Source organism: Chiloscyllium punctatum, chromosome 11, assembly GCF_047496795.1.
Source record: "Chiloscyllium punctatum isolate Juve2018m chromosome 11, sChiPun1.3, whole genome shotgun sequence".
Taxonomy (NCBI): domain Eukaryota; kingdom Metazoa; phylum Chordata; class Chondrichthyes; order Orectolobiformes; family Hemiscylliidae; genus Chiloscyllium; species Chiloscyllium punctatum.
Window position 1 is genome coordinate 32,533,834 of NC_092749.1, and position 26,667 is coordinate 32,560,500.

The following is a 26,667-nucleotide window of genomic DNA, read 5'->3' on the forward strand; positions in this document are numbered from 1 at the left end:
TTATCCTGATGACATAGCTGCAATGTGGGAAAATGTTTGATGGCTCCAGAAGGATAGTCAAGGTCAATGAATGCATCTCCTATCCACTGCACCGCCAACCTCTCAGACTGCTCAATGCATCACAACTTCATCAACAACCCAGCAAAGTTCCTGAGGAATTTAGATTCAGGCTTAACATTCAGAGACTCCACACCACTGATCATGCTACCAGACACACTCACTTCTTAATCAGAGACTCCACAGATTTCTAGCTGTTTAGTTATGGTAGACAAATGACACAAACACACTTCAACACAGGCAATCTTTCCCCTCTTACATTTTTTTGGCTAAGTGTCAGTTTCATTGAATTTCACAGAGAATTTAGCTCCATGAGGCATAGCTAGATCTCTCATTGTATCTTAACAAACTCACTTCATTAACTACCTTTAGGTTTAAATGGATATACACACAAGTCAAAACTGATATGAGAAAAATATTTTTCACTCAGTGAGTAGTGAGGTACAAATTCATTGTCTGGAAATGAGGTGGAGGAAAATTCAATTGAAGCAGTCAAGAGAGTTTGGATGATTATTTGGATAGAAGTGTTGCCCAGGCAAAAGTTGAGAGATTGACACTAGGTGATAGAGCTCGTCACAACAATCTGGGATTCTTTGATTCTGCGACCAATCCCATCCCTACAACATCCCACTTGCCGGATTCTAGCTCTATCTTACCACTCACTACTTCTGAAACAATTCACTACTCACTGAATATCCGCTTGAAAGACTGGTATCACTCACCACCTTTATTATACCACTTTGACACCAGATGAGCACTGTCATTCTGAAGCTGTCCAGCTTATGGAAGGACATCATTCCAAAGATGTCTAAGAAAGGGAAAATAACACCAGAATTCTTTGACAGGGAGCTGAAGGTCCTGGTGGATAGGGTGGTCCATATTGCTGGCAGAAGAGGCCATACCAGTAGACCCTGACAGCCTGCTTTGAAGTTGTCAAATGGGCTAATGCTATCTCAACAGTCCAGCAAAACTGCCAGCAGTGCCACAAGAAAGTCAATGACCTTCTCCACTCTGCTAGGCTAACTGACACACTCCTTTCTGCTGCCTCACACTTGCTCTATCTGTTAGTTCACCCACCTCATGTCCTTCCACCCAAACAAACCTCAAGTTCATGTCCTTCCACTCTCACTATTTGCTGCAACATCTTCTCGCACTCACTCTTTGTCAAGTTTCCACCCTCAACTTTCTATACCACTAATGCTGTATGGCATCTGTGCTGCCTACTTACCTGCCCAAGACAACTCACCACTGTCTGAATATCTGCAGCAGTACTACAGCTAAACTAGCCACTTTCATCTCACTCAATCCCTCCCATTCTCTCATTCCAGGAGAAAATTGCCCATAATAAGGCGGAAAGAGCCAGGAAAGGTGGAGGGGTGCCTAACATCATGCTCCCTACCCATTACAAGGAAAGAATCCTATCCCTCACAGGAGAAGACTCAGTTTGCTCCTGTGGGATGCCGAGACATTCATGTCCTACAAACCAAGTAGGTACCTTTCTTCATTCCATTGCAACTCATACTAAACCCACTGTCAATGTCATTCATTGACTACCACCTGATGAAGGTCCAATTAAACCTGTTGGATTATAACCTGGTTTTGTGTGATTTTTAACATTATACACCACTTCACATCATTGGTACGACACCTCTTCTTGTGTCTTCTGATAACCAAATGGCCATGTAGAGACAGGGACTGTGCTGTGAGAAGGCATCTCCTTGATTTCTGAGGAAGAGAGTTCAGAGGCTTCAAGGAAAGCATTGGCAAGACCCCCTCCTGTATCTCTGCCAGCTTAGAAACTGACATCCCAGTGAGAATGTCAGGTTTAGAAACTTTTGAGGACAAGCGAGTGGGAACCTCATTCCAACAGCTCTACAAGGAAAAAAAATTCCAAACCCCAGACACCTGCTCAGTCCCAGGCAGGAGAGAACCTGTGTGATAGGCAATACTTTGTTCAAATGTACAGACTAACAAGAGCAGCAGAGAGGTTTGTGGGAAGCAATGGCCCTCATAGCCCAGAGATGGCATAAGTTCCTCACAGCCAGCTATGCTACAAGGACCCAGCTGCCTCACACATTCAATTGTCTGACTGCCACCAATGACAGGTTTGCAGCTCCTATGGAAAGGCAGATACAGCACTCTCAGGGTCTGCTAGATACCTGCATACAACAGCACTCTGTTGCTTTAGCTATTGGTTCTCAAGACCAAAGGTGTGGCAACAGGAGATCGAGGAATCAAGCACACACTCCAAGTGTTCCTTCCTTGCACAGAAATAGGGTGGTGCCAGGACCCCAGCTGAAGGAGACTCTACACAGGCACCTCAGAAGTCTTCTCTCCGGGCCCTCCATCCTGCCCACTCCCCTCCAATCTGAGGACAGCCCACTTGCCTCTGTCAAGATGACCCTGAGCAGACCAGACATAAATGGCCTTGGGTCACCCAACCAAACCTCCAAGGCTAACGGGCTCTGTTAGCAGCCAGACTCCTTTTAACTCTGAGACATAGTGGGAGGGAAAGAAAAAAATAATCCTTTTGAGAGTACTTTGGTGGCTAGGTGACATCACACTCTTTATGTTAGCATACATATTAGTGGTTTTGAAATATATCTGTTTGTTTGATTGTCCATGCAGTCCTTAATGGAACTGTGCCAGCACAATGCTTACCTTCATGTACAAATAGAGTGTACCATGGCACAATGTCTATGTTGACAGCACATGGAAGCAAGATATGCATGGGCTATATAGGGCAATGGATTCTGTTGGCACCATTGCTTCTCTTGGCCAGGCATCCCTATCCTTCCATTGGTCTCTATATGTAAAAGTGTCATTGTTAAATTAAGTGGTTAGCAATGTCTGGGGCAGAGCAGTGAACAGCACACAAGGAGTGCCATAATAGGATTGCCATGGATTAGGAACCTTGCAGGTCAAGTGCATTGGTCTGTATGTAATGTTCTTGACCTCTAAGATATCTTACATTGGTGATTCCTGCAACTCCTTCCCTCACAGGTCGCAACATTTATTCCTCGCACACTGGGTGTGGTCACAGCCACCTTCTTTCACAGTGAGTAATTTCAAATTACATCATGATAGAAGGCAACAGAAAGGGCTCTTGACATTATTGTTTCTAGTTTCTGCTTTATTCACTTATCCTCTTCAAATAACCTTGAAATATCTTTGCATCCTCCTCACAACTCTCACTCTCATCTAGTTTTGTGATATCTAACAACTTGGAAATGCGGATTCATGGCGTCGGAGTCAAGTATGGTTCAGTGCAGTACCTGGCAGCATCAGTGGTATCTGTTTTGACGAGGTCCAGGAGGGCTCATAGTGGCAAGGGCATCAGTGGAATCGAGATGGCGATGAAGAATGATGACTTCCATTTCAACGGCAGCACAGCAAAGAGGTCTCATGCCTGGCCACCAGGCCCTTGGCCCATGGCAGAGCACATCCCTTGTTGTGGATTTCTCTCTACAACTGTTCATCATGTACATTAGTTCACAATTCTCAAGCAGAACTACTAAGCTTGCAAAAACGCCTCTCAGGAGCAACAGCTAAAAAACACAGTTGTTCCCAGGTTGGGTATCCTCATGAATAAATTTACTTTGGGATGTAGTAAATATTTTATGTGTATTCAACCATTAAGTGACAGTGAGACTAATTATGATAAATCAAAATAAAAGTGGATTTTATCTCCCCTGTGTGATAGTGTATCTTCCCATACCCAACATCCTGTTTCTCTCTGGTTCTCCCTCAGCCACATGTTCATTTACCTTGCATCGCTTATCCCCTGTTGAATCTAGCTATCTCTGCTCTCAATACATACTCTCAAGCCTCACAATGCTGCTGAAGTATGTCTTCTTGTATTCTTTTGAAATGGCTCTTTTGTGCAAAAATGTTCTTTTCCCTTGCTCCTTCTTTCTTCAATTCTTATCTTTCATATTTCTTTTCACTTCCTGGCTATTTTTGCATTTCTTGTACAGAGTATAATAAAGATGAAATTGTAGATACATTGTCATTTTATTAATATATTACAAAAATACTTTTTACTCAAATTCCAAAGTGAATGATTTGGGTTGTTTGTATTAAATTACTAAAGTATTAAACATGTTGATACTATTTTTAATAGTGTTCATGACTTGATGTAATCTTTTCTTTAACTAACTATCTGCAGCTGCTGCAAAAGGCCAAGTGGGAAATGAGTCATTTTGTTTGGAAGTTCATTATCAAAATATCAGTCTCAGTCAAAATGTCAGCAATAATTATACATCTTACACAGTAAGCCCGAAAGGTAGGATTTGTGACACTGTCAGTCACCTGTCAGATTTAATGAACAGAATGTTAATAAGGTGCTAGTAAATAATCCTTTGAGTCGAAAGGATTGACTTTCCAAAGAACTTTGGCAAACATTTTCTATAACAGTGGCAGCGAATCCACAGGAACACTAAAAGACATTATTCAGATCCACCCCCAAAGTTACAGTGAATGATCTCTTTTGGCAGTACAGGCTCACTGAGATGGAGGGTCTCTTCTTCACTTTATGACTCTATGATTACACAGATGTTCAATACTAAAAATCTCTTAGGTTGCCCCAGCATTGAAACAGAGATGATTGGAGAACCATGGAAAATAAGCAAGCAAGAAAAATGTCAGACTATTTATTATACTTATTACATTAAGCACAGAGAAAATTAGTGGGATAACTTCCACTTTCCTTCATTTCTTGGATTACTGCAACAAAATTTATTTTCGTGAAACCTCAACAGTTCTGAGTGCCATGATGTTAAAGAACAGACATAGACAGGCTTTCTTTAAAATTTAATCAAAAGATCAAATACATTTTTATTTTCACAACAGCTGAAATATAATGTCCACTCCCCAAACAAGCAAACACACAATCAAAGATGATTGGTAGAGATGCAATATGCACTCAAATAAGTAACAAAAGTAACAAGAAACCAGTCAAATTTTCCAATGCAGACACCATACAGCCCATCCTTCAACCAAGGCCTTCACTGAGTAGCTAGCAGGCCTGCTCAAGGTATGGTTCTGGTGCTTAGATAAATCTAACAGTAACTCTGGAGAAAGTGTACTGCACACACAGTTGGTCTGTAGACAAAGCCAAGCTCAATGCAAAGAACTGCAGATGTTGGAAATCTGAAGCAAATATAAACAAAAACGTACAATGTTGGAGAAACAGGCAGCATCTTTTGAATGAAAAACAGAGTTAACATTTCGAGTCCAGTGACTCTTCAACAGAAATGGCAATAGCCTGGTATCTCTGGTTGAGGGGGTAACACTAAAAGCCAATGCAATTACGCTGTGGAATCGACATAGGCTCAGAGGAAGTGTGTTCCATAACAGCAAGTGACGAGAGTGGAGATGCAGCCTGGTCCAGTGCATGAGCGGGAAACATGTCCCTGAGTGTAGTTTCCCTGAAGCAGCATTATAATGATAGTTGCTGGTGCAGCCAGAATGTAGTATTAAGGCATAGAAGCAACTGTAAGTGTGTCGGAGATGTGCCATGAGGCTTTATACAGGCTGTCACATATCAGCTGACAGTGCCTGTGGACATGATGTAAATGTAGCCAGTGCCCATTGAGAGTGCTTGAGATGTTGATGTTCGGTGTCCGATATAAAGATCCTTTGGACGAAGGTTAGCTGAAGTTGTCAGATACCCACTCTGACTTCTATATCGTGTTTTCTCAATGTCAAGTTTGCTTGGCACATTTGATAAGAAAGAAAGCTGAATATTAATAAGATGAGTCAACAGCCATCAACCAGGTGTTTAACAAGAACTAATTGTCCTTAATTGACAACTCATTGTTGACAAGCGAGAAACTAACTGCATCATTTATCACAAACATATAAGATGACGTGAGATCCTCCCAACATGGAGATTGGCTTCATTACACTTTTTATCCAATTCTGACACAAACCTCACCATAGGCCATGTCACACAGACTCCTATACGATTATGCCCATTGACTCCAGTATCTCCCAGTGGCATTGTTGGAAACAGATTTCAATATATTAATGCAATGAAATCTGCTGTAAGATTATAGAGTCACTAAGCAGAATACCTATTGTTAAAATATAACTTCATTATTAAAACAATTAAATCTAGCTTCATTCAAAACTAACACTTGACTTTATTAGGTACTTTTTTTTGTAGAATAATTATATTAAACTTAGAAGTAGGGTATCACAAGACACATACGCCAAATATGAAGGATTATGGAAGTTTATGTGAAGTTTTACTGATCATTAATACCTTGAGACTTTCTGTTAGAAAATGCGAGAATGCTCCAAGTCTGTTTCTATGAGATATGAAGCCTTGGAATATAAAAACATTGAGATACAGTACTACATACAAAAGGCATTACTTGTGTAAATATATAAGGAGGTAGGTGTAAGTGGTAATATCACTGAACTAGTAATCTAGAACCCCAGGCTAATCCTCTAGGGACATGAGTTTAAATCCCTCCAATGGCAATCTAGAATCTGAATTGCAGTAGTAATATCAGGTGGGATCATAACAAAAAGAGTTAATCTATTCTCAGGTTAATTGCTGTTTGATTTCTTTTGGCTGTTTCTATGATAATACAAGCATTGGTCACTTTCTATATAATTCGAATTAGTTGCTGAATTCACAATGAGTCGTATGCCATATGATGAACGAATTTGCACTAATTTCAAGACGAACCAGTTGCTCCAAGTCATTATTATCACTAAAATGCTGCATAATTTGGTGAGCAGGCCATGTAGAGCAGAAAAGAAGCTGGAAGAGGAAGGAGGACAGGGAGGAAGTAGGATTATCATCAGAAGGCCATATCCATTTAAGATGTTTAGGGACAAATACTGAATGCTGAGTGAGAAACAATATGTGCAACAACTGCGCTTCAGCCACCTACTGGTAGTTTACAGAATGACAAGGTCTGCACAACCAGTGGGTGTGAAGGTGCCTATTGCAATGGGCATTGGTTTCTTCCAGATTAAGGTGGGGACATTGCAATATCCTGTAATTTTCCATATACTCTTGCATGAGTTGGGTCACTGACACGTTATAACCATTGAGAGCAAACTACATTTTTTACGCTCATTTTCCAGTTAGATGCAGGTGAAGCAATGCAAAGCTTTCCTCGGATTGCAGGTTCTCTCAGGATGTCATTGACTGCATGTACATCACTTTGCAGATTCTATATTCAACCCTACTGTACTTTGTAAACCAAAAGGGACTCCACTTTCTCAATGTCTAGTTAAGAAACATTTACATCAATGCCAGTATCGCAGCAGAAGCCCACAGCAGTCTGATATGCCTGCCCCATCTGATACACTTTGGCAAATCAAAGGATAGCTATGTGAGAACATAGGTTATCTATTGACCGCATAGCTGATATTTTTGTTGTAGCACTCATATAGACACTCGCAGCCTGTTAACTTGAAAACTATACTGCCATACAAAACTCAATACAATGTTGACATGCAGAAACAACACTTCTGTTGCCTGGACTGATGAAGAGGAATTCTACAGGATTGAACGAGCAAGTGTTTAGTTTCATGTTGGTTTCCTGCGTGATGTATAAGCTCACCAATTGTCCCTTTCTACTAGGACTTTCTGTTACTCTTTTAAGTGTGATATCAATAACCATAGTCCTAATTTCCCACTTGCTGACAGTTCCACTCTTTCTGACTCTCTATCATTGGCCATTACATCATTCAGCCACAGTGCAAACAAAGGCGACCAAGAAACAAAAATTCCAAACTAATTTTGTGGATTTTAAATTTGGAAGGCTGTTCCTTAAACTTCCATTGAGCTCTGTTATAATTGGTAATACATTCACAATTCTGTGTGGAAATTCTGCATGTCTTAGGGATAGAATTCATCCTTGGATGAATAAAAGAAATCAAGTTGCACACAAAAATCAACAACAGTTGTCAATACTTGCATGTTCCCTTGCTACCTCTCTTCTACCTGCCCCAGTGCTCCAACTATATTCAATGCAAGTAGAGTGGAGGATGAAAATAAATAGTTGATAGTCTGTAGAATTCCTCCAAGAGTAGTAGAAACATGGTCATTGAATTTTGCTGATTTTGGGTTATATAGAGTCTTAATTGATGAGGGGTTAAAAATTGAAGTCATGAGTGTGTTATTGAGGCCATAATCTGACGATCAAATGGTTGAGCACGCTTGAGATGTTGAATGGCCTACTCTTATTCCTAAGATGAATACTTTTCTGTATGTAGTCCTGATTCTAGAAGGCCCAATGTGCGCTTCATTATTTCAGCATGAGTGGAAACAGTCCAAGCTGTCTAGCTGACTAGCAATAAGAGAGACACTAACTGCTAGGAAGGGGAGGATAAATGCTGTCTTCCTGCGAGGACAGCAGGATCAAGCTCTACAGAGCAATTATCATTCCTCAACTGTTACATCAATTCCAGTAATCTACTGGAAGACATACTGTTTGATTGCTGTGACATTTTGCAAACCCCTTTGACCTGTAAACTAAAGTCATGATCACAGCAATCTGAGCCTCTATGGCAGCAAGTTGACTTTGCATGACAGAAACTGAGCTTTCACTGCAGCATTCAGACTTCTGATAAAAGCTGCTCCTGTTACAGTAGGAGCTGGCACACGGGCTACTGCCTTATGTTGTGTTCACATGAATGCTTATGGAGGTCTCCATTACTCTTACCCTGAAAGAACACAATCCTGTGACATGTTGTTGCTGGCCTCCTCCATGACATTTGGCCCTGATCAGAGGCTTTCTGGCAGGGTTGTCTACGTGCTAGGCAGAATTAGGTAGAGAGAGCACATAGCTTTGTTTTCAATTTACTTAATAGTCACAAAAATAAATGTTTATGCAAAATTATATGGTAGAAGCAAGTGAAACTTGCAAATGATATTCTAGTATTGAAGTGATTAACCAGGTGGAAATGTTTGTTTGAAAACTATGATGAAACTATGAAGTGATCTTTTACTCAAGGTAATACCTCCTTTCATATTGCTTCAAAGTACAACTAAAGTTTGAAAATCTAAGGACTTTTCAACTTACGTACCTATGTATTTAATTGTCATACATTGTAACGGCCACCAATAATTTATTACATATTTTATTACATATTTTCTTCCCTCTAATGTTTTACAGCTTCATTACAGCTGACTTTGTCACTAATCAAAAATAATGTGTAGACTGGATGAAATAATTGTACTCCTTTATTGTTATCACTTTGTTAGAGAAAGGGCAAAGATCAAACATCTTGGAGTAAAATCAATTATAAAATCATAATTTTATCACTGCTATTCAATTTATGCTTGAATTTGAATAATGTTTCCAAAGAAGGAGAATTACCTGGAGATCCATTAAATTAGTGTGATGAGCAAGTGATGGTGTACAAGTTCATCAGTTTGTTTTCTCAAAAACAAACTACAACTGACATTAAAAAATGAATAAATTGTGAAGAAATATGTTTTTTAAAGTATAATTTGTGTTTTTTAGAATAAACCTATCGAATACAGAATCTGAGCTTAAAAGGAACAGAACAGATAAATACAGGAGTGAAGTTAAAGGAAACAGAAAAAGTAAACACAGAAATTAAACTGATTTTTCTAAGGAAGCAAAAACAAACTGAAATTTGTAAATCAAAAATTTCAAGGGATCCTGGTTGAATGGTATAAGCGGACACAAATCTGCCCAAGTTGAGCAGTAGCATCAACTGATACAGTACAAGCATGTTAAAGACTAAAGAGGCAGCGTACAGATCCAGAAGCAGACAGTAGGATGCTGCATTGTTTCTGCCAATCAAGACAATGTTGATGTATCTATGCCTTCCAGACAATTTGAGCATGTTCTGACACATGTTCCATTTGTGGTGGACACTGGTTGTGCTCTGTTGTCAGCTGGGGATCAGTTTAGCTCCAAAAATAGAATTGGAAATTGTTTATAAGGAAGATAAAGTTTGTAGGACATGTGATCACCAAGATCTAAGTGGGCTGTTAAATCAATTTGTAAGAAAAGTCTTTGTTAGATTTCTCATTTGATTTGCGTTTTATAATTATTAATCAATAAGTATTTTGTTTTTAATTCATGTGTTTGCTTTGTTGACTCTTGAACAGTAAAATTTCCTCTATTCATAACTATGGAATCTTGTGCTTTTTCTTAGTAAGTAACTGGAATTTTATATTTGTTCTTTAAAATACCAAAGTGACTTGTCTCTCCTGGGATCATAACAAAATTTATAAAAATAAGCAAAGAATTTCTTTCCAATAACATGCTTTTGGAGAAACAATAGCAAATGACAAATAGTAGCATTATACTCTCTATTGTTGTACTAATACAAATATTTCCAAATAAAATAAATATAGATCAACTCACACAAAAATGTAGGTTTTCACTAAAATCGTGCATAATAAAAATTCAATATTCATATTCAACCACAGAGCTTCAATTGATTTCTGCTTTTTAGATTTACTGCAAATTAAACTAATATAACTTGTCTTTTATTGTTAATCAATTTTGTGATCAGGAACAATGAAGGTAAAGGTGATAATCTAGAAATTGAGATATGCAATGTCAGTTTTCGGCCTCTGATTGGCTTCCTAAGCCTTCAATATAGAAGTACACCTTCAATGAAAGTCAAGGTGTGCATTGTTAAAGGCATAAAATTGGTACCTAATTTCCATAGTTTAAAAGCTATAAGGTCCTTTGTATATCCAATCTAGTGCAACCGCCTCAGCACTATCCTTTAGTGAAGCTCTTGAACAAGCACCCTGTCTCAACCATAGCTCATCCAAAACTTTGGTTCTGACATCTTATCTCAGACCAAGTCCAGTCCAAACGTCACATTGTGTTTTCTGGCTTAAATCAGATCCAAAGCCTTGGCCTGTGAATTCTGTAATCTCCTACAGCCCCACAGTTCACCAACAGATACAAGATGTAGCTAGTTTGAAATATATTTAGGCTAAAAGTGTGACATAAATGTTATTTTACATATTGTTTTCAGCCCCTGATTTGCATATACAAATGGTCTACTGGATGTTGCAGGATTGTGCAATGCATGCCAAATATTTTGACCTTTACAAAATACCATTGCTGCCTCATAATGAATGTTCACTTCCTGACTGGCATTTAGCCATACTGGCCTAGTGCCTTAGAAAGTTATTTATTTCCCCTTTCACTGCACAAACAAATTTCTAAACTCAATAGATCACTTTGATATTCTTTTCACAATTTGTATAAAAGGCTCCCAACCAACCTCTGACACTGTTGGAGTGATTATTTCTCTCTTGATTAGCTGGTGCACCTGAATCTTTCACGGTACCTTGAGTGGATAAATATTTAAGAAGCTAGACCACCGCTAGAATAAAGGAAAATGTTTGATCTCAGTAACTCATCCAAAAACATAAATATCCACTAATTTCACGATTGTCTTACTGAGGATGCAGTGTTTATTTTTAAAGGATGCCAGTTCAGCAAGTCATCAAAATTACTTTGACAATGTTTTGATTGAGGCTGGATGAGTGCATTCTTGATCTAATCCCACTATGCTACAGATTACAAATTATTTTACCTGTTACTAAAATGGTAAATAAAATATCTTATCATACGAGGTTTTAAATAAAAAAGATCTATTGACCATATCTCCTCAATGAACAAAATAATTGGTTATTATAAAAACAACAGTTATTCAATATATACACAATAACTAGCTAACCGAGAGTCAGTAAAATGGAACTATGAATGTTAATCGTCAAATAATGCAAATCACACACACTTCAAATGAAGGGAAAAGAAACAGATTTCCTATCTCTGCAAATGCTCTCTTTAAATAAAGGAAACATTTTCTGGTCATTATGGTCATTCTTGAAGGTCAAAAGTGAAAGGTGCCAAATGTTTCAAAGCCTGTATTTCTGATTTTCTGCCATGTGTAGTCAAATCACCAATCCTGTACTGTTGCCTATGGAGTCTTGAGACACAGCATTCTCAAGCAATATAATATTGAGAAATTTCCTTTCCCAGAAAAAAACATAGGTTACAATTAAACTCAATAACAGTTGTTTTTAGAAATAAGGAGGATGAGCCATGCAGCTCTTTGACAAAAGCTTTTCATTAGCCAAATAATTCCAGATATAGTAGCACTCTCCATCCAGTCACTGTTTAAACAGCATTATCATGTGCCTACAGCAGAGTAACTTGGTGTCATTTGAATTCTCAGAAACCTTGTAAAGAAATTCTCCCAAATTCATAAGGACCTTTCAATGACCTCTTTTAAGGAAATTATTCCTGGTATTTCCACAACACTTCAAACAAATAACTTTGTGGGTGTTGCTAGTGGGCCAGTATTCATTGCCCATCCCTAGTTGTCTTTGAGAAGGTGTGGTGAGCTTGAACTGCTGCAGTCCACCTGCTGTAAGTTGACCCACAATGCCATTAGGGAGGAGATTCCAGAATGTTGACCAACCAACACTGAAGAAATGGCAATATACTTCCAAGTCAGGATGGTGAGTGGCTTGGAGGGGACTTGAAGGTGATGGCGTTCCCATGTATCTGCTGCCCTTATCATTTTATAGAACATAGAACAATACAGCACAGAACAGGCCCTTCGGCCCACGATGTTGTGCCGAACTTCTATCCTAGATTAAGCACCCATCCATGTACCTATCCAAATGCCGCTTAAAGGTCGCCAATGATTCGGACTCCACCACTCCCACGGGCAGGGCATTCCATGCCCTCACCACTCTCTGGGTAAAGAACCCACCCCTGACATCTCCCCTATACCTTCCACCCTTCACCTTAAATTTATGTCCCCTTGTAACACTCTGTTGTACCCGGGGAAAAAGTTTCTGACTGTCTACTCTATCTATTCCTCGGATCATCTTATAAACCTCTATCAAGTCACCCCTCATCCTTCGCCGTTCCAACGAGAAAAGGCCGAGAACTCTCAACCTATCCTCGTACGACCTATTCTCCATTCCAGGCAACATCCTGGTAAATCTTCTCTGCACCCTCTCCAAAGCTTCCACATCTTTCCTAAAGTGAGGCGACCAGAACTGCACACAGTACTCCAACTGTGGCCTAACCAAAGTCCTGTACAGCTGCAACATCACTTCACGACTCTTGAATTCAATCCCTCTGCTAATGAACGATAATACACCATAGGCCTTCTTACAAACTCTATCCACCTGAGTGGCAACTTTCAAAGATCTATGTACATAGACCTCAAGATCCCTCTGTTCCTCCACCTGACTAAGAACCCTACCATTAACCCTGTATTCCGCATTTTTATTTGTTCTTCCAAAATGGACAACCTCACACTTTCGACACTCCCTCAGTACTGACCCTCTGACAGTGCAGCGCTCCCTCTGCACTGACCCTCTGACAGTGCGGCACTCCCTCAGTATTGACCCTCCAACAGTGCTGCACTCCCTCTGTCCTGTCCCTCCGACAGTGCGGCACTCACTCAGTACTGACCCTCTGACAGTGTGGCACTCCTTCAGTACTGACCCTCTGACAGTGCGGCACTCCCTCACTCCCTTTATATGGAAGTGGTCATGGGTTTGGAAGGTGCTGTCTGAGAATCTTTGGTGATTTTGATAATGGGGGATTCAGTGATGGTAACACCATTGAATATCAAGGGGTGGTGGTTGATTTGCTTCTTACTGATGATAGTCATAGCCTGCCACTGTATGGCACGAATGTTACTTGCCACTTGTCAGCCCAAGCCTGGATATTGTCCAGATCCTGCTGTATTTGAACTTGTACTACTTCAGTATCTGAGGAGTTGTAAATTGTGCAGAACATTGTGCTTTAATTGGTGAACATCCCCATTTTTGACGTTATGATGAAGGGAAAGTCATTGATGAAGCAGGTGAAGGTGGTTCAGTCTAGGACACCATCCTGAGGAAGTCCTGCAGAGATGACTCATCTCCAACAAACATGACCATCTTCCTATTCACTAGGTATGACTCCAACCAGTGGAGAATTTGCCTCCTGATACCCACTGATTCTAGTTTTGCTAGGACTCCTTGATGTCACACTTGGTCGAATTCAGCCTTGATGTGAAGAGCTGTCATTCTCAACTCCCCTCTGGAATTCAGCTCTTTTGCCCATGTTTGAACCCAAGGTTGTAATGAAGTCAGGAGCTGAGTGGACCTCGCGGAATCCAACCTGGATATCACTGAGCAGGTGATTGCTGAGCAGGCGGTGCTTGGTAACACTGTTGTTAATAACTTCCATCCCTTTCTTGATGATCCAGAGTAGACTGATGAGGCAGTAATTGGTAGTGTTGGATTTGTCCTGCTTTTTATATACAGGACGTAGCTGGGGAATTTTCCACATTGTGGGGTAGATACCAGTATTGTAATAGTACTGGCTAGGAGTGGCACTTTCTGGAGGATAAGTCTTCAGTACTATTACCGGAATGTTGTCAGGGCCAAAGTCTTTGCAATATCCAGTGTCTCCAACCCTTTCCTGCTATCTCATGAAGTGAATCAAATTGGCTGAAGGTTGGTATCTGTAATGCTGGGTACCAGTGAAGGAGGCCAAGGTGAATCATCCACTCAACACTTCTGATTGAAGATATCTGCAAACATATCATCCTTATCTTTCGCACTCGTGCTGGGCTCTTCTATCTTGAGGATCGGGGTATTTGTAGAGCCTCCTCCTTCAATGAATTGTTTAATTGTACACCACCATTCACAACTGGATGTGGCAGGATTGCAGAACTTAGATCTGATCCAATGGATGTGAGATTGCTTAGTTCTGTTGATCACTTGTTCTTATGCTGTCTGGCATGCAAGTAGTCCTGTTTGATGGCTTCACCAGGCTGATCTCTCATTTTTAGGTGTGAGGGGAACATAGTATGACCTCCTGCACTGTCCATTGAACCAGGGTTGATCCCCTGGCTTGATGGTAATGGTTAAGTGGGGGATATGAGGTTGCAGATTGTGCTGGAGTGTAATACTGTTGCTGCTTATGGCCCACAACGTGGAGCCCAGTCTTGAGTTGCTACATCAGTTCGAAGTCTGTCCCATTTGGAAAGGTGATAGTGCCACAGCACACAATGGACGTTATTCTCAATGTGAAAGCAGGACTTACCGAGAACATCCACAGCCAGCAGATCGGTCAGGATGAGGTCAGGTATGTTTTTCCGTCTTGCTGGTTCTCTTGTCCCTGCTGCAGCTCCACTCTAGAGGCTAAGTGCTTTAGGACCTGACTGACTCAATCAGTAGTACTACTGTCAAGCCAGTCTTGGTGGTGGACATTGAAATCCCCCATTCAGAATATGTTTTGTACCCGTTCCATCCTCAGTGCTTCCTCTGAATGTTGTTCACCATAGAAGAGTACCAATTCATCAACTGAGGAAGGATGGTTTGTGGTAATCAGCAGGAGGGTTCCTTGCCCATGTTTAACCTGATGCCATGAAACTTCATGGGATCGGAGTCAACGTTGAGGGCGCCTAGGGAGATTTCTTTCCAACTGTATACCACTTTGCTGCCATCTCTGCTGGGTATGACCTGCCAGTGGGACAGGATATACCCAAGGATGGTAATAGTGGTGTCTGTAAGATATGATTCCTTGAGTATGACTATGTCAGGCTGTTTTTTGACTACTCTGTGAGACTGCTCTGCCAACTTTGGCACTAGTCCTCAGACGTTAGCATGGAGGACTTAGCAAGGTCGACAGGGTTGTTTCTGCCATTGTACTTCCCCTGTCTAGATCGATGCCAGGTGATCCATCCAATTCCATTTCTTTGAGACTTTGTATTGATTAATACAACTGAATGGCTTGCTAGGCCATTTCAGAGGGCAATTGAGAGTCACATATAGGCATGATCAGATGAGGATGGCAGATTTCATTCCCCGAAGAACATTAGTGATGCAGATGGACTTTTCCAACAATTGACAATGGTTTCTTGGTCATCGGTAGATTCTTACTTTCAGACATTTTTATTGAATTCAAATTCCACCATCTGCTGTAGCAGAATTCAAACTTAGGTCCCCAGAACATTGGCTGAATGTCTGCCTGGATTAATAGTCTAGCGATAATACCACTAAGCAATCATGTCCCTTGTGAGAAGGACAAGTTCGACAGTTGCATGAAAAAATGATGATCCCCATGTTTCCTCCCCAAGCTGACTTGATAATAATTCATCTTTGATGGATCACAATCATAAAAGTTCCAACCTAAGACATTTTCTACTGGAAAACATTATCTTTTCATGGGCCATTAAGGACAAAGAAAATGCCAGCAGTGCCAATGAGTGATGCCCACCTTCCAAGAGCAAATAAGAAAGTATAGGTGAAAGAAATGAATACATACTTGACAACTGCACTTCTCAAACCACCATCAGGCAGAAGATACAAAAGCTTGAACACATGCACCAGCAGGTTCATGAACAGATTCCTCTCTGTTGTTATTAGATTGATGAATGGACTCTCTAACTTCAAATAATGTTGATCTTTTTAATGTTGTTCTTGCCTCATGCACATCCTGTGTAGTGTAACCTTATGTTTTTGTCACCTTATGATCTTTACATCCTTGCTTACTATGATCAGCCTGTACTGCTTGCAAATCAAAGATTTTCTCTACACTTAGGTACATCTGACAATAATCAAATCAAATCAAATCAAATCTCTACATTTACTTTGTCAATCCCTTTTATCGCCTTATATACCTCTATTAGATTTCCTCACATTCTTTTAAACTCAAGACAGTATAGGTCTAAACTACCCAACCTAGCTTTGTGAGTTGAACCCCTCATCTCTGGAACAAATAAAGCGAACCTTCTCTGAACTGCCTCTAATTCAACTGCATCCCTCAAGTAAAGGGATCAAAATTGTACGTGATACTGCAGATATGGTTTCACTAGTGCTTTGTACACATTCCAACTTTTCCACTCTATTCTTTTAGCAATAAATGTCAAAATTCTATTTGCCTTTCTTATGACCTGCATACTAGTTTTCTACGATTCACACATAAGAACATCCAGATCATTTTGCATCAAAGCACCCTGAAGTTTCTCTTCATTTAGATAATAAATTGTCTTTCTACTCCTCCATCCAAAATGGATGATCTTACACTAATCTGCACTAAATTTCATACATGGCAATAATCAGTCATGCCTGGGATATCCTTTGTATTCAAATGGCCACCACAGGCTGACAGGAAGTTTCTGGCTTGCAGCAAGTGAAGTGGTGTCCTTTAAAGGTGGCACCAGATGCACCAGATGCCACCAATGGGCACAATATCCTGCTCATTTGCCGGGTGATTTGCTGTAAAACGTGTGCAACCTCGCTTGCAAAGATAATGAGCTAAGAAACACACAATCATGTGAGATAACTTGCTCCAGGAATTAGCAGTTATATACCAACCAACATGCTTGATGCCATGCTTTAACTTCAAAATGGAAAACCTCAGTCTAAAAGTATATTCAAAAGAAAAGGACTTCATCAATTAAAGCAGTCATGATTATTGTTACCCCAAAAACAGTCAATTGGATTGATCTTGCTGCAGTTATCACCATTCAACAGTCGTCAGCCTAACACTTTATGCTGGAAATTGATACTTTTTTCAGGTAAGCAATATTAAATACAATTGCTACAAACGAAAAGAGAAAAAAAATCATAAAATGAAGGGCTTAAATAAATAAATCAATGATATTACTGATAATCCCTTTATCAGGTAATGACCCGATAGATTTTTAAAAATGAAAAAATTATACTCTTCAACAAAACTAAAAACAAACACTTCTTTTTATATTAATATCCAATTTATTTACCACAGCAGACTTCAGCCTACCTGTGTTAACTTTTGATGTAACATGCGACAAATCAATTTTTTGTGATCGGACAGGAGTTGACGTTTTACTTGATGATGTCCTTGTTACACTCTTTTTTACCATGGGTACTTTGCTAATCTTGGAAAGCGGTGCAAAAATCCCTTCAAGGAAATAAAAAAATTTAGAAAAGATCTTCTACTGTAGAATACATCTAGAATAACAGTGCCTCGAAAACCCTCTACATAAATTCCAAATAATCTTTTTTATAGATTTTGTTTTATCATCGATTTTCAAGATATTCTTCTCCACCCTAAAGACCACACAGAGGTATGCATTATTTAACTCTACCACCTGAAACCAGGTGGAACATTAGCAATTGGATTACAGTGTTCCCTGAGTACCTGTATATGTCTTCCAGTTTTTTCATCCTTGGGAATATGGGGAAATGCTTACTAAACTTGATGGTACAATGAATGTAGATCACCACATATGGAATTGTCATTGCAAACACACATCATACAATTCTCACACACTGTTTTCAAAGGCAAAGTTCGCAAAACGTCAATTTTAAGGTTAGTAGTTCACACAGTCCCATTTCATTGGTAGCTATTGAATTTTTATGCTCATTTTATCTAATAAATTAACCAAATTATAATTTCACTGCCATAAATAGTAAAGAAATGTAACTTGAGTATCTTGATCTCTACTTCATCAGACAGCTTTGATCTCAAGTCTTTTCTCAGAATTATCATTTCCTTTCACTGGCATCATCCTGGTGAAGCTGTAGTGCATCAGCATTATGTCTTTAATGGGTGCCAAAACCGCACCCTAGCCAATGTTTTGTTTAAAATGATGACTGCACATTTACTTTATTAATACTTTGCTCTTATAAATTGTTATTGACCCCTTTTATAGTCTTTTTTAAAATCTAGTTGCCCCTACACTTTCAGAGAATTATGTACTTGAAGGAAAAGCAGAAATTGCTGATGAAACTCAGCAGAAATGCAGCATCTGTGAGTCCAGTGACTCTGAATTTGAAGAATTAGGTTTCAAGGCCCAAACCCTTCAACATTTTTCAGTTGAGCCTATGGATTCGTTGTTGTTTTTACAATAATACTGCATTATCCCATGCGTCATATTAGGTTGCATCTGTCATCCACCTGGTAATCCTTTACAATCTTTCACTATTTAGCAAGCTTCCTTTGCTGCCATCAGCAAATTGTCTTACCTTTACTAAAATTATGGACACCTGTCATACACAAATTCCAACTTTTCTCCAATCTGCGCAATCCACATTTAGCCTCTTTATTACCTGTCTGTTAACCAAATTTCTTGTCATGCTACTGAAGCTTATCTTATACCATGGAGCAGAATAATTATAACAAAACTGCATTTAATTCTGGTCTCCCTTCTACAGGAGAGATGTTGTTAAACTTGAAAGGGTCCAGAAAAGATTCACAAGGATATTGTTGAGATTGGCCAATTTGAGCTATAGGGAGAGGCTGAATAGGCTGGGGCTATTTTCCCTGGAGCATCAGAGCCTGAGGGGTGACCCTATAGAGGTTTATAAAATCACAAGGGGCATGGATAGGGTGAATATCCAAGGTCTTTTTCCCAGGGCAGGTGAGTTCAAAATTAGAGAGCATAGGTTTACAATGAGAGGGGAAAGATTTTAAAAGGACTTAACAGGCAGCTTTTTCATATAGAGGGTGATGTATGTATGGAATGAGTTGTCAGAGGAAGTAGTGAAGGCTGATACAATTACAACATTTAAAAGGCACCTGGGTGGGTATGTGAACAGAAAGGGTTTAGAGAAATATGGGTCAAATGCTGGCAATTAGGACTGGATCAGTTTAGGATATCTGGTTGGCACGGATGGGTTTGACCGAAAGGTCTGTTTCTGTGCTGTACAATCTATGACTCAAAAAGTTATGTGAGTCATTTTATCAAATATGTTCTCAAAGTTGATACACAATACATCGAATTTATCCTCTTTATCAATATAATTGGTCATGTCTTCAAAACAACTATTGTATTACATTTGTCAAAAAGTTACCTAGCTATAAAGCCATTTGTTGGCTGTCTTCAATTATTCCATGCATTTCAAAATGGAACCTAATTTGATGTTGAACTTTAGCTTCAAGTGATTTTGCATTATGAGCCAACAGTATGTTACTGGTCTATAACTATGTGGTTTGTCCTTTCCTCACTATGTAATGCTACATGGCTACACCTGAATCTCATGGCATGGTTTGTATATTTGAGGAAAATTTAAAATTATAGGGATCTTCTGTTATCTTATTTCCAGCTTCCTTCAATAACACAAGGACAAGTAATTTATCCTCCTTAATTTGTGCTATATTTTTCAGAAGGAATTTTGTTTCTGATATCTACGTTAAAATTAGGTGTCAGCACAAATAAAAAAAGTTTTAATATCTCTGCCACACATTGATTGGCTAAAATGAGACTTCCTTTTTGATTTCTGAATGATCCTATCTTCTCTTTCACTTCTCTTTATTTTTAGTATGCTTAGAAATCCCCTTGCTCTTTGAAAATCCATTTTCACGTTCCTTTTGTGCCCCTCTAATCTGTCTCTTTGTCTTTTTACTCCACTTCCTTTATTTCTTAGGGTTATTGTTAAACTGTTAGGTCTAGTTTATACCCTGATGTTTTAATTGAAATCCAATCTCTTAATTTATTCATAGAATTTTGTATTCTTTGTACATCAACATTTTGTTTTTCTTTATAAGAATTTACTCTATCTGGCCTCCGATTAATGCAGTCAACAACTAAAAAATGAAAGATGAATACAGGTACAGAAAGAGCTGAGGAACAAAACATTCGCCAAGTTCTAGGAATATAAATAAGAAACTATCTATATACATATATTTATATATCTATATATATAATATATATATATATATATACCATGTTTAATGGGACAGCTAAAATACTGAATGCCACAAATACTTCCATCATTCTTCCCCTCAGGTTCATCCAGCTCAATCCCTGCCCACTGGCCACTGGCAAACTCAGTGGTGCCACAAAATCGTAGTGTGCCAACCTAAGAGAAGTACAAAATGTAGGAAGATTTAAATTCATGAAAAGCATAAATGGCTACTATTTTGCTGTCATTGTTACAAATTACCTACTAATTCTAAAACATGAAAAAGTTAAATTTTTACTTTCAGTTTTCAGAAGTTTACAGAAAAAATCAATACATCTCTTGTTCAAGTGGTAAATTATATAAACATTTATAGAGGTGCATAGTTGTATACATTTTTCAATTAAACATTTAATAAACTTGAATCGGATTGACTTGAATTCTTAATTCATAAAATTGCGAATATATCAATGTTGAACAAGTGAGAAATATAGTCTTTAGAAGTAGCCAATAAAAATACATCATAAAAGGCTGCCAACGATATCTAGATATAATCATTCATGACAAATAGCTTGCAAAAGTCATAGAGTCAACAAAAACACAAAACCAATGTTGTGTTCACTAGGATGATCCTGGTGTGGGGGATTGTCTCATGAATAAAGGTTGAACAGGTTAGGATTCTACTCATCAGAATTTTGAAGAATGAGAGGTGATCTCATTGAAACATGTGGGATTCTTAAGGGGCTTGACAGGTTAAATGTGAGAGGATGCTTCATCTCGTTGGAAAGACTAGAATCAGAAGGCATGGTCTCAGAATAAACAAGCACCAACGTAAGATTAAAATAAGGAGGAATTACTTCTCTTAGAGGGTTGAGAATCCTTGGAACTCCTTGCCAGAGAGCTGTGAGACACAGTATTTGTGTACATTTAAGTCTGAGATAGATTCTTGTTCAGTAGGGAAGGCATAGGTTTTAGGGAAATTGTAGGAAAGTGATCATGAGGAATGTTGGATCAGCCATGATCCTATTGATTGGTGCAGACTCAAGAAGATGAATGGCGTACTCCTATTCTTACTGCTTCTGGTCTTCTGGACTTATGGTCAAATATCAGTTTTTGTGACAGAGTGGTAGTGTCACTACCTTGAGGTCAGACTTTCTGCATTCCAGTGCCACCTCATAATGTGATGGTCATGGAGGTGTTCATAACACATCCAAACAAGTTGATTCAAACAAAATATTTCTACACAGAAAGGATTTGGAAATGAGCTACATCAAGGTGGGTTTAAAATTCTCTTCAGTCAGATGTTACTGATATAGGAATTTTCATCCAAAAAGATAGGCATAATCACACAATGACAAGACAATCGTCCATCTGAAACTTTGTCTCAGGCTTGCTACTAACATTTGTAACTATCCTCAATGTGACGTTTTATAAATTCCTACTTTGGGAATAGAATCAGTATGATTCAAGGTTGGGATACAGACAGACTGACCTCACACCTTTAATGCACTATCTGAGCTATGATGTCACATTTTTTTATACTGATAAAACCTTAAATAGTCTCGGGACCGTGACTTGAAAGGAGTTCTGGGATTTACATATTAATCAATTGAAACCTACATTCCTATTCTAAGTGATTAAAGACTTTACAGTAATCTAGGTTTGTTCAATATATTGCATCAGTTGTATGATATTTTGATTTTTTACTATAAATTCTATGTCCTATGATCCTGTCCCACCAGCTACCTGCTGAAGGAGCAGTGCTGCACAAGCTTGTATTTTCAAATTAACCTGTTGGACTATAACCTGGTGTTGTGTGAATCTTAATTTTGTCCACTCCAGTCCAAGACCAGCACTTCCACATCATATCCTCATTTGGAGTGCATGCATGCCAAAAATCTACTCTTGCTGTTGCAGGAGAGATAGTCAGTTTTATTCCAACACCTACAGGTCATTCACTGGAAGACAGGTTGGAATGTCAGCCATCCACCACTTGTGATCATAAGCAAGAAGAAACAGAGAAATAAAACTAATAATCTAAAGAATATTAACTGGCACCAATATAAATGAGGAGGGTTAAAGTGTGGAAGTATAAGAAATGTTAGCAAGGTTTGGGACATGAATGAACTGCTCATCTAAAAGAATGGGCCTCATTTAATCTGCCATAGATATTCGTCTAGCAATTAGCTGATATTGTGGTCAGGAGGCTGGAGTAGAAATCTGTGGCCCAAAGCATGAATTTGCAGCAGATGGTGATAGCTAAAGATACTTGGGAACGTACCCTGGGAGTTTTTGGAGGCACTGGCAACAAGCAGGGATGTTGCAGTAATCAGGATTCTGGCTGCAAACTATGAAGCAAGTTTTAATGTGGTCAGAGGGCAGGGGTGGGTAGCCTAGTGTAGGAGTGACTCAAATACTTTTTTTTAATAAGATTTAGAACTGCACATCAAGAAACACAAAATTAATGTAAAACGTAACTTTAAGCCTCGATATCTAATTCCTGGTGAGAACCAACTGTTGCTCCTCTTTCCATCTAGCTCAGGCCTCACCTTGAAATTGCAGGACTGATTGAGTCAGAAGGGGAGGCTGGATAGGCTGGGACTTCTTTCACTGGAGCATCAGAGGTTAAAGGGTGACCTCACAGAGGTTTATAAAATCATGACAGAAACAGATAAGATGAATAGCATAAGTCTTTTCCTTAGGGTTAGAGGAGTTCAAAACTAGAGTGCATATTTTTAAGGTGAGAGGAGAAAGATTTACAAAGGACCTGAGGGGCAACCTTTTTACACAGAGGGTAGTTCATGCGTGGAATGAACTTCCACAGAAAATGGTAGATGCAGGTACCATTACAACATTTAAAAAGACATTTGATCAAGTACATGAACAAGAAAGGTTTAGAGGGATTTAGGTCAAACACAGGTAAATGGGAAAAGTTTAGTTTGGGAAATATGTTGGCATGGACAAGTTGGACGGAAGGGTCTGTTTCTGTGCTGTCTGACACTATGACTCTATAGTGAGCCCTAATAATACTATCAGATTTAGTAAGTATATTGAAAGAACAATCTTGTTTCCTTAAAGACAGTCTGCACACATGCTCAAATGAGTATACTATATTAGGACAGCATAAGGAGGAAGTGGGATAGGATTGGTTAACTTTCCCCCAAGTTCAGCTTTTACTAGATGAGATCAGTTAAAACATGGGCTATTATTTCAATGAGTGACTGGTAAATCTATAAAACATTTCACGGTAAGACTGTGGAAACTGGTAGTAATGTTTCACTCAAATACTAATTAAATATAATTCTTCAGAAAATAATGTTTTAAAGTACCGTATCTGAGTAATCTGAAGCACAGAATATAATAAGTATAGCACGCCTGGGGACAAGGATTGGTTTTTGACCTATTGCTTGCAAAACTTTTCACTATGGGATGCTTTGTTGACTCAAGACTGAGTCTGTAGTAAGATAATTGCTATCATTTGCCAAAAATGTCATTCTTGTCGTATCCACGCATCCCTCAAGATACAAGATGGAAGTGGGGTGGCTGCAAAAGGGCTTGGACATGCTGGGAGAGTGGGCAAAGAAGTGGCAGATGCAATACAATGTGGGAAAGTGTGAGGTTATACATTTTCAAAGAAAGAATAGAGGCTTAGATTTATTTTCTAAATGGGAAAAGGCTTCAGAAATCTGAAGCATAAAGGACCTTGGGAGTTCTACTTCAGAATTCTCTTAAGGTTAGCATGCAGATTCAGTTGGCAGTTAGGAAGGCAAAGACAATGTTAGAATTCATTTCAAGAGGGCTAGGAAACAAGAACAGACATGTACTGCTTTGGCTGTATGAGGCTCTGGTCAGACCACATTTGGAATGATGTGAGAAGTTTTTGACCCCGTATCTAAGAAACAATGTGCTGGTGTGGAGGGGTTCACGAGGACAATTTCAAAAGTGATCCTGAGGATGAAGGACTTGTCATATGAGGAGTGGATGAGGACTCTGGGTCTGTATTTGATGGGCTTTAGAAGGATGAGGGGGGATCTGATTAAAACTTATAGGATACTGAGAGATCTGGAAAGAGTGGGGTGCGGAGAAGATGTTTCCACAAGGAGGAAAGATTAGGACTTCAAGGTGAAAGGATAGACACTTTAGAACTGAGGTGAAGAGGTCTTTCTTCAGCCAGAGGGCGATGACTCTGTGGAACTCATTGCCACAGAGGACTGTGGAGGTCAAGTAATTGAGTGTATTTAAGACAAAGATAAATAGGTTCTTGATTAGTAAGGGGATCAAGGATTACAGGGAGAATGAAGGAGAGTGAGGTTGAGAAACATTTCAGCCCTGATCAAAAAGCAGAACAGATTTGATGGGCTGAATTCCTTAATTCTGCTCCTTGCCTTATAGTCACACCAAGTCATCAGTAAGTTATTGCGGGGGGTGGGGGGTAATTTGGTGGTTTAGTGTCATGACGTAGGGAAGTGTAGAGGATTGTAGGGGGGTTGGCATCAATGATTGGTGGATAGTTTGCAGCAGACACCTCCTTCCTGATACTAAGTTCCTTCATCAGACAATGAGTATGTTTGAAGGAGCAAGTCCATGGTGGGATGATGTCTTTATGTTTGCAATAATTGCCCATTTCTGGGCATAGTTCTATGTGCAGCAGGGAAGCAAGGCCAACTCTCTCCCTGCTGATGTTTAAACACATTATTCAAGAGAGTGGACAATTCAATCATTGTCTATTTCTCTGTCTCATACTTACTGTGTCTCTGAACCAAGAACTTGTTACTGACCTAACAACTGGCATAAAAAGGGAACCATGAGCCATGGAGGACCAAGGCAAGCCTGAAATTTGTCCTGGGACCTCACTTCAATAAGAGTGACGAGGCCTACCTATTACATTTCCACCCAAAATTTGGCCGTTTCAACTTTTTATACTTCAATTGCATTTCTTGACCAACAGCCTTCAAGTAAATTCTGGGGATCGGGTGATAAAACAGCAAAGGAGGGAAATCGGGGTCATAATATTCCAGGTCACTCCAGCAGAATAGTTTTCAATATTCATTTGTTGTCTTCAAGGCTGCAGAGACAACTGAAGAATTTTGAAAGGTTTGGCTTCATTATTGCTTAGTGCATCCTAAAGAAATTTCTGTGAAGGTGTTTAAAACATATGTCCAATTCCTGACTTCCATTTGAATAATGTCTGTTTCAGACAGTTGAAAAATTGCCCATTCTAGCATTAGTTTAAATGCCTTTCAAACCATCCTTTGAACGCAAGAATTTGGATCCCAAGTTTACTGTCATTACGCCTGTCTTATGCCTATGAAACAAGGACTGTGAAGCCTAAATTTGTTCAGCTACTCTTTTGATTTTGCTCAATCTGTCCAATATCAGTGTCTTTTTCATAGAATACAGAACAGCAATCAATTTTCTCACGCGATTTCCCACTCAGGTCTTAAAATAAAGGTACCAAATATAAACTTTGCCAAAATAAATTGTTTGAAATTGTTTCTTTTGCTTTTCAAAAATATATTTGAAGATGCCACAATTTGAAACTAAATAAAAATATCAGTAAATGTTTGCAAGGTTTGTGAAGGTTTGTAGCTCAGGTTGAGGTTTAGGGTGTAGGTTTGCTCGCTGAGCTGTAGGTTTGATATCCAGACGCTTCATTACCTGGCTAGGTAACATCATCAGTGGCGACCTCCATGTGAAGCAAAGCTGTTGTCTCCTCCTTTCTATTTATATCTTTCTCTGGATGGCGTTCCTGGAGTTTGTGGGGATGTCATTTCCTGTTTGTTTTCTGAGGGGTTGATAGATGGCATCTAGATCTATGTGTTTGTTTATGGCATTGTGGTTGGAGTGCCAGGCCTCTAGGAATTCTCTGGCATGTCTTTGCTTAGCCTGTCCCAGGATAGATGTGTTGTCCCAGTCGAAATGGTGGTTTCTTTCATCTGTGTGTAGGGCTA

The 26,667-nt window shown here is 39.2% G+C and overlaps 1 protein-coding gene across 1 annotated transcript in view; it reads right to left on the reverse strand.

Moving 5' to 3' along the window:
- The window catches only part of LOC140482872 (CAP-Gly domain-containing linker protein 4-like), a 276,546-nt gene that overhangs the window by 100,709 nt on the left and 149,170 nt on the right, over nucleotides 1-26,667 (reverse strand). Inside the window, exons 8-9 of the mRNA XM_072580592.1 lie at nucleotides 20,761-20,896; nucleotides 17,853-17,993 (exon numbers count right to left, since the gene is read on the reverse strand). Of these exons, the coding sequence (XP_072436693.1) occupies nucleotides 17,853-17,993; nucleotides 20,761-20,896 (277 nt within the window). The remainder of the gene's footprint in view (nucleotides 1-17,852; nucleotides 17,994-20,760; nucleotides 20,897-26,667) is intronic.